Source organism: Crassostrea angulata, chromosome 7 (assembly GCF_025612915.1).
Source record: "Crassostrea angulata isolate pt1a10 chromosome 7, ASM2561291v2, whole genome shotgun sequence".
Taxonomy (NCBI): domain Eukaryota; kingdom Metazoa; phylum Mollusca; class Bivalvia; order Ostreida; family Ostreidae; genus Magallana; species Magallana angulata.
The window spans coordinates 33,439,509-33,448,782 of NC_069117.1; the positions used below are offsets into that span (position 1 = coordinate 33,439,509).

Sequence of the window (9,274 nt, forward strand, 5' to 3'; positions counted from 1 at the left end):
AAAATCATATAATATTATAATTCTAAATAATATTCAAGGGCCAAAAATCACAATTATGGAGAATTACAAATGGTTAAAGAGCTAAAAATCACTAGACTTCCGGGAATCAATGAACACCATCATTTTACTGTACACATTTTCTTTGTACAGTCATATATACCTGTGAAATTTATTGATAATTCTAATTTTGATCAAAATGCCCTAAATTTAGAAATATGAGATAAACAAGAGGCCCATAGGCCACATCGCTCACCTGAGCAACAAAAGCCATAATATAATCAGGTTTATTGAGTCATACAATAGCTTTCTTCCACGCCTATTGGTTTTAAAGAATAAGATTTTTCTCATTATATTCCTTTGTAAATATTTGACCATCCATTGCTGCCAAAGCCCCCTCCCGGGGACCATGAATTGAAAAAATTTGAATCTACACTACTTAGTGATATTTCCATAAAAGTTTCGACTTTTCTGACCTAATAGTTTATGAGAAGAAGATTTTGAAAAATACCAACAAATTTTCAAATATTCCTGAATATCTCCCCTTGGAAGAGGGTGGACCTTTATTTTAACAAAGTTGAATCCCTTCACCTAATTATGCTTTAATTGTATTAAGTTTGGTTGAAATTTGCCCACAGGTTCAAGAGAAGAAAATCAAAATGTGAAAAGTTTATGACAACAACAACAACATGACAACAACCGATGGATAGTTTATTCTCAACAAAGGTGCCCACTGAAAATCATCCTGAATCAAACAGAGCATTAGGATTTAATTAGCATCCAGATTCATCAGGACTGGCTCAAAACTGAATTCCACTTAATGTCAAAATCTAGTAAATATGATAGGAGCCTATAAATTTCTGAAATTTGAGATATTATTCTTTTAATGATGCATCAAATATTAGCTTATAGGTTTTATAAGGTCTATTGGTGTCATAAAATATTTTGAACCCTGCAAAATATTGAAGCTGGGTTAAAAATATTGCTGCAAAAAAACTGAGCCCTGGGTTTAATATATTATGGCCATGATACCAGTATATTGAACCACCCTCTGATTTTCAAAGCTTTTAAAGAGGGAGTGAAAATATTGTACCCCCAGTTATTTCCAATTCCCATTCGAGAGGGGGTTCAAAACATTATGGCCACAATATATTGAACCCCCCTCTGATTTTCATTGCTATTGGAGAAAGGGCTCAAATATTATTGCGGCGATATATTGATCCCCCCCCCCTCTGTTTACAATACCCATCCAAAAGAGGGTTCAAAATATTATGGTCGCAATATTTTGAACCCCCCCCCCCCCCCCCCCCCCCCCCCCCCGATTTTCATTGCTATTGGAGAGTGGGTTCAAAATATTATGGCCGTGATATATTGAACCCCCTCCTATTTATAAGTACCATTGGAGAGTGGGTTCAAAATATTATGGCCGTGATATATTGAAACCCCTCCTATTTATAGGTACCATTGGAGAGAGGGTTCAAAATATTATGGCCATGATATATTGAAACCCCTCTCCAAAAGGAATTGGAAATAGGAGGGGAATTCAATATACTGTGCCCATAATATTTTTGCACCCCATTTTCCAAATGCAATTTAATCGAAATAGGAGGGGGCTTTTATATAATTAATCTATCGCAGCCATAATGTTTTTTAACTTCTAATCAAATACTAGTAGGAAGGGAGTCCATTATATCACATCATAATATTTTTTACCCCCTCTCCAATAGCAATCAAAATCAGAGAGGAGTTCAATATAATATTGCTGCCATAATATTTTGAATCCCTCTCCAATGAAAATTGGAAATAGGATTGTGCTTCAATATTTCACCACCATATTTTGAATCCCCTCTGCAGTGGGAATTGGAAATAGAACAGGGGTTCAATAATATGTCGCAATTATGATATTTTTTACCCACTCTCCAAAGGGTATTCGAAATAGGAGGGGGGTTCAAAATATTGCCTCCATACTACCAGGTATTTTGAACCCAGAGTTCAATATTTTATAGGGGGTTTAATATTCCACTGCGAAACATTGAAGCCAGGTTCATAATATCGCATAATGTTTTGAACCCAGATTCAATATTTTGCGGTATCAAAAATTCAAAATCACAATATATAGAATCTTGTACTAGCATTTTAGGTGCACTGGTTCTTGAGAAGAAGAGTTTTTAAGACACACACCCTATTTTCACTGCTACATAATTATATCCCTTTTAAAAAGGCTTTTGCCCTTTATTTGAACAACTTCTTTCCATAAGGATCCTATGAACCAAGTTTCAAAACATTTGGCCCAGTGGTTCCAGAGAAGTCCAAAATGTGAAAGTTTACAGACAGACAGATGGACTGATGAATGGACAGTAACAGATGATCAGAAAAGCTCACTTGAACCTTCCATTCAGGTATGCTAAAAATAAAAAACAGAGGTACCCTACAGGAAAATTTACACATTAATAAATCTATTGATATTGACAATCGTATTGTATGAATATCATAGTTAATAATCTTTATCAAAATATTGTTTATTGTAGTGTGGTATTATATAAATAGTGCCTGTTTGGGAGGGTAACAGATGAAATTGACACCCCTCGAAAACCATTGTCAACCTCCGCTTTGCGTCGGTTGACAATGGTTTTCTCGGGGTGTCAATTTCAACTGTTACCCACCCAAACAGGCACTATTTATTTTGTTATACTGAATGTCTTAATTTTAAAGAAAACATCACTGCTTTTAGATATAGGAATAACGTGAATTCTAAGGCGAACCGTACGCGCATGATTTTCGCGCATGTAACAATTTGTAACGTTACCCGTTGCTAAGTGCGTTGCTAACGCTGAGGGTAATAGAACAGATTATGAACTGCGTCTAAACCAATCAGATTTCAGTATTTAACATGAAAGTATAACAAAACACAATATCGTATAATATCATATGATACAATATTCTATCATTCAAAACAATGTATAATTAACATAAAATTGATTTGTAACGATTTAATATGTTTAATACTTGGAGTGTGTGTCGATTTAAACTTGCATATGCATATCAAAGCCTCCAAATAGTGTCATTTTTAGAACTTCAATGCCTTAATTTCTATTATAGACTGGGTCTGTGAACGATATTTTTGTCATAGTTTAAAAAAGGTCTAATGGAAAACAAACCCATTATACCGGTACATTAAAAATGTTATTTTGTATCCCAACAATTGAACTTTAGAAAAATAATACAAGTCTGTAAATCTGTGGCCAAAGTCACAGCATTTAAACATTGTACTTTGATGTGACTGAAATTGCGCAGTGTAGAGCACATGACGTTAAGTAACCTTATAGAATTAGGCTTTTTAGGTTGTGGGTTCAATACCACCAAAGCATATTTTTATTTGTACTCTTATTGCTTGTTAGAATATTCAAAATTGAATATATTTGAAATTGGATTTTAGACTAAACCAAAATGGGCAATTGTGCTATTTTATCCCCCCCCCCCCCCTCTTTCTTTAAACTGTATCGTATGACACAATGTTTATCAATACTCTACTATACAATACTTTATTATATACTTTGCACCGCTGATATGAACAGTAGCACGCACCTCTATCACATCCCCCATATCATCACCCTTTATTTTACCGACCCCTTCATCACATCTTTATTACACCTTTCCTTGAACTATGATGTCATGACATGAACAATTTGTTATAGGGTGATTTCACCATGCATCGGACACCCTTGGATTTTTTCCCTTTGAATCAAATTGATCACGCATCAAACATTGTCCAAATATAAATAAAACTGGTTTTAAAAGTTACAGGTTTTCCCCTTCCTTAATTATTGGAGAAAAAATCGTGAATTTGTTAAAAATTCACGAAAATTAAGCAAATTAATGAAGTGTTGGACTATTTCACCATGGATCCAGCAATACTTACCAAGCATCGGACAGTTATACAGCAGATATTAAAAATAACAACATTTTCTGGGTTTAATGCTAATATACAAAGGTTCAGAAAAAACAAATTTATTCAATTGCTATTCAGATTTCTTTTAATGTAAATCCTCAAATCTACATATAGGAATCTAGACTAGTGTTTCTGTTTAAAGGAATATTCATCATGAGGGGGTTCTTTATCATATGCCAGCTCCTACAAGAAACTTTGGATTAAAAAGGCTGTGTCCATATAACTTGAATTTTAGGTGGTCTGAGGAAAATGTTTGTATCAATAATTTTTAAAATTCTTATTTTACTTCACATCTAATGTACATCACAATGAATGGACACATAATATCCTTATTATTAGAAGAAATCCTGCACTGAAAACTGTCCGATGCATGGTTAATTTGTGTCCGATCCATGGTAAAATGAATAAGTGGAGCAAAAATGACCTTGACATTAATTGTTCAAATTTTCATGAACTTATTTTAATCACATTTTGTTCCAAAACTTCTTTCTCATTATTATAATTGGCAGAGAGTGTATTTTTACTAATTCACAATCAAATGCACAATATTCAAATAATGCTTTAGTGTAAAATCTTAGTAACTAAATTTTCAATGATGGTGTAATATTTGACATCATTTTACAACGCCTATATTGCTATTTCTCTGACAATGTGACTGTCAAATTCTTAATAATGATAGAATTCATTAGTTCTAATTCAGGAATATACGAAACAACACATGAGAGTTTTTGCACATTTAACCAAAGTTGTCCGATCCAAGGTATGTGTCCGATGCATGGTTAACTCACCCTAAATGACGTCATGTTACATTTTAAGCGTCAAGAATAGCCGCTTCAAGGAAAATTAAGAAAGGAAAAGTAAAATAAAAATGGATACTGTTTCTCCATAAACAAGATACTTTTTAAAATATATAATAAAAACAACAATATTTAGCAAAATCATACTCAAACCTCGGCCATGTCAATCCTCTGTTTTTTGGCCCTTGTGGTGATCTCAGAGTCTTGAGTATTGATGTGGGGTGGGATACAGTTTTTGCCATGTATCATTCTCTATGTATTGTTACAATATTGTACCATATGATACTATTACTTATTAGGTTAGTTACTGACTCACTACGGAAATATATTGGGTTGATCAATCTCATAGATGGCGAGGCGAAGCCGAGCCTTCTATGAGATTGATCAACCCAATATATTTCCGTAGTGAGTCAGTAACTAACCTAATAAGTGTTTTGTTTTCTCGAGGACTATCAAGCGACATATCTATTCACAAATAGCGATGATCTACGCAAAGCCATGTACAAGATTATTTCTCACAGAACAAATATAGAGATATATGAGGCAATCACGTGCTATGTTTAAACCAATGAAAATGTGACATTTCAGTCCAAGGGAAAACAAAATATAATATTGTACGTGTCATATGATATAATATCATAGGATACAATATAGTAATGAAAAATATCATGATAAAATATGAACTTTAACCCGCTCCAAAAACCTTAACCTCCTCCAGTGGCTGATACCAATGGCTGAGATTTAGCATTCAGGATGCACACGCCATGAAAGTTTGAAGATATGTTAAGTCACAACTTGTCGACATGGAGGTGTGCAAAACATCCTTAACATGCTTAAAGTGGTCCCTAATCCAATTTAAATCAAATCTGTGATCCGCTCCAACACAGATCGTACCTGGATTATAAATACATGTAATTTAATAAATCAAATCAGTGTGTTCACCTGTCTAAAGTACTGTCAATGTTTATATCCCAGAGACTTGTGTAGAATAGTTGAAAAATATAAATACCACGGTGAAGAATCCCTGTGGTTTTCCGTATTATTGCTATCCAGTGTTTATTTGTAGTGTGTGCACAAGATAACAATTGTCAACATTAAGATAATTTTCCCTTTCCTGCTAACATATTAACTTATTACTACTAACTTACGAAAGATGATTCTCTTTTTATTTTGATCCATGCTTTCTTGATTCAAGGGATATAACTTGCTTCGTTTTTTTGCATGTATCTCGAGCTCGAGCATTTGTGAATGATAGAGTTATCTTTCTTTGATTAAGCGACAAGGCGACTCATCCTTTGATGTTTGAGAGAGAGAGAGAGAGAGAGAGAGAGAGAGAGAGAGAGAGAGAGAGAGAGAACGGGTTAGGGGTGGTTCGGAATACAGTGAACTAAAATCCCAGTATACTGGTAATGCATAATATCGTCATTATATACAGACCATAACCCCCCCCCCCCCCTCCAATCTAAATCAGCACACGATTATAGGGATGCAGATTTTTTGATACTCCGATTAGATGGGGACCTTATAATGATTATTATAATATTACATACCACAGGCCAGCTCCGGGCATCGTACACAGGTACCGATTTCCCGATCATTTTCAAGGTACCATAGCTCTAGAACTGCAGGTAAACTTTACAGGTGTAACGTCAAAGAAACAGGCACCCGGTCGTCGTCGTTCTGAAAATATTTGTTTTTGGGTCGATTCATAAAATCCGAGTTGTAAATATGAAGAGGATACATTCCTTGTGTTTTGAAAAAGAAATACATGTTCAAGTTATTGGAAAAGATTTCTTGGATTAGAAATCTTTCAAACACAGTGCTATTGTAAGCCTCTTAAAGAGATAAGAGTATAGAAAGCCCCCTCCGTATAGGAAGCGAGCTTCCACAAAGATCGAATCATATTATATTGACAATAGCAGCTCAACAATAATCACACACTATTCATTTTGCATAATGAATAGTCAAATGGGAGATTGGGAATTAAACTTGTCGTTGTAAATTTTGATTTCTATCGCCGATGCATTCACAGTTATTTTATATGGTTTTAAACGTTCGAACGTAGAAGTATGTGTACATTTAAGTAAAAATAAATAAATAAATAAATACAGATTCTGTAACCCAAATTACACATGTAACAATAACAGGTATGACGCCGACCCACCGTACTTCATGTGCGTACATCTATCTATCTATCCATCCATCTATCCATCTATCTATCTGATCTCTCATGATTTGCCATGAGACAGGGTGATCCATAAATTCTGATACCATATTAAAACTTCATAAAATTCTTACCCGATGAGATAAACTGTTAAACAAGTCATCATTCTTATCTCCACTGGCTAACATTTTATATCATTTGTAATGTACGGAAAAAATCTACTAGAAAAAGAAGCAAAGACGTCATATAATTTGTGTTGGGTTTTTCACAGTGCCCCATCTTTACCAAATGGCAACAAAATCGAGCTACAGTACTGTGAGACTCTTTAAACTTATAATTAAACCATGATCCGATCTAAGATGAACTGGGTTTTTGTAGATATAATTTTTTTTTAGATTGGTAAGATAGTAAACACTGAAAAAAGAGGAGTCACCATACAGGCTTATATAGTGAAAGAAGAACTAAGGACAACTGTGGACAGGTTTTCTGACTAATCATCTGAAAAAAAAAAATCTGAAAAGGTTAGCAAGAAGTGTATCAATTTTTTCTGTAAAAATTATAATTGTGAGCGCACAACACATTTAGGCATACCTCAACACGCCTAGGCGTCGGAGCCGGGAAGGGGGGGGGGGGGGGACTTATAGTCCCAACATATTTCGCAAAGTTAGACATTACCATAACCATGCAACCATCATCCTTTTTAATATGTTTTTTTTTATTGTCAAGATTTCTGATAATTCCAGTCCCCTCTTTTTAATTTGCTTCCGACGCCAATGACGTCAACATCTTTACGCATGGTCAACATCTTTACGCATGGAAAAGAGTTCCTAGCTAGAAGATTAACGAGCAATAATTTCATTTTCGAACATATATTTATCAATTCATGAAAAAATTATAAAACGGAATTTTAAAAATACTTTACATTTTCAACTGAATTATTTTTTTTTTTTTTACGTTTTCATTCTGGGTCAGTCAACAAGCTAAACCTCCGCAATGTTTAATTATGACGTCACTTTAGGTAGGAATACATGTGTAATATCAAAAACTTACTACGTGTAATCCATCGTATACTAAGCTAAACATGTTATAAACACGTATATTATTTAAATAAAAACTTAGTCTATATATGATAAAACGGTCAATTTTATTTATATGCCATGCACTAACTGGCCTTTCGTTTGTACCACATTTGACTATGTTTAAACTAAGTTTCATTTATACCCTACATAAAGATAATATCTACATGGTTACCAGACATAAATGAAAATATTTACATTTGCAAATAAGCGTCCTTATTATCTCTATATATGAACGTGTAGATTTGATAGGGGAAACGTTCAAGTCTGTTTAATAATGACGTCACAATAATTAACACATGTATGCGCTTATCGTTTGACGGTTGCATTATTGAAAACATGATTCTTCATTGTAATATTACCAAAACTTTCAGCCCCGAATCACCCTATCAAACAAATCTATTGTTATGAAACATCATTGAAAGAATTTATATCTTGAATTGCATAAACCTGTAGGCACCTTTCATTTACTAGATCTTGATCATAAAGAAGAAGGGTGGTAAGAAAATATTATTTAGGACAGGTAGGGTGAAGAAGCACTTACAGGGCTTCATGTACAACCAAATGAACCAATATAACAAATGCACTTACAGTTCAACCGGTGCACAACACATTTGCTGCAAAGTGAAACACATGATAGAAAAACAAAAGTATACTTTCCTACCTTAATTTGTTTTTTTTTTAATTTAGTCCACATTATAATTTGATTTTAACGTTGTTGAAATCATTGGTAAATTTCCAGTGGAACGATTTAAAAAACTTGGAATATAAACTTGAATAGAAGTATTCTTAGGAGATAAAATTCTATTAAGTCAGGCAGGCTTGACCACAAATACAACACAAAAATTCTCCCTCGGAGAACAATTTAAAAGATTTGGTTTGACCTGGCAGATTTAGATCCCTAACAATGTGTTATTAAAGTTGTCATTTAATTTTACATTTGGGAATACAAGTGAAAGAAAAGAATCAAATCGAGCGGCTAAATGCGATATCAATATCAGTTGTATATGAGAGAGAGAGAGAGAGAGAGAGAGAGAGAGAGAGAGAGAATTTAAAATTAATAACAAAAACAAACAAACAAAGACAAATGAAATGAAAATTTTTCAAAAAGTTGAATATATTATATTGTTTCTTAACTTAAAAAAAAAAAAAAAACAGGTATAGGCTGCGTATGCCAAAACAAATGATTAATGTCTGATCCGCATACATAATAGTATCCCGAAGCAGTGGAATAAAGAAGTGCATTTAATCGTCCATCTAATAAAGAGTCTGATGTAATCTTAATTTTGTT

The 9,274-nt window shown here is 33.8% G+C and overlaps 1 protein-coding gene across 2 annotated transcripts in view; it reads right to left on the reverse strand.

The window, feature by feature from the left end:
* LOC128192936 (uncharacterized) overlaps positions 1-6,440 on the reverse strand; it is a 38,001-nt gene extending 31,561 nt beyond the window's left edge. The window contains exon 1 of one of the 2 annotated variants that reach the window (XM_052866029.1): positions 6,294-6,440. In XM_052866029.1, coding sequence (XP_052721989.1) covers positions 6,294-6,341 — 48 coding nt within the window. In that variant the 5' untranslated portion in view covers positions 6,342-6,440. Of the gene's footprint in view, positions 1-5,891; positions 5,938-6,293 lie in introns of those variants that run through there. The other variant, XM_052866036.1, reaches the window with a different exon arrangement.
* Between the last annotated feature and the right edge of the window lie 2,834 nt (positions 6,441-9,274).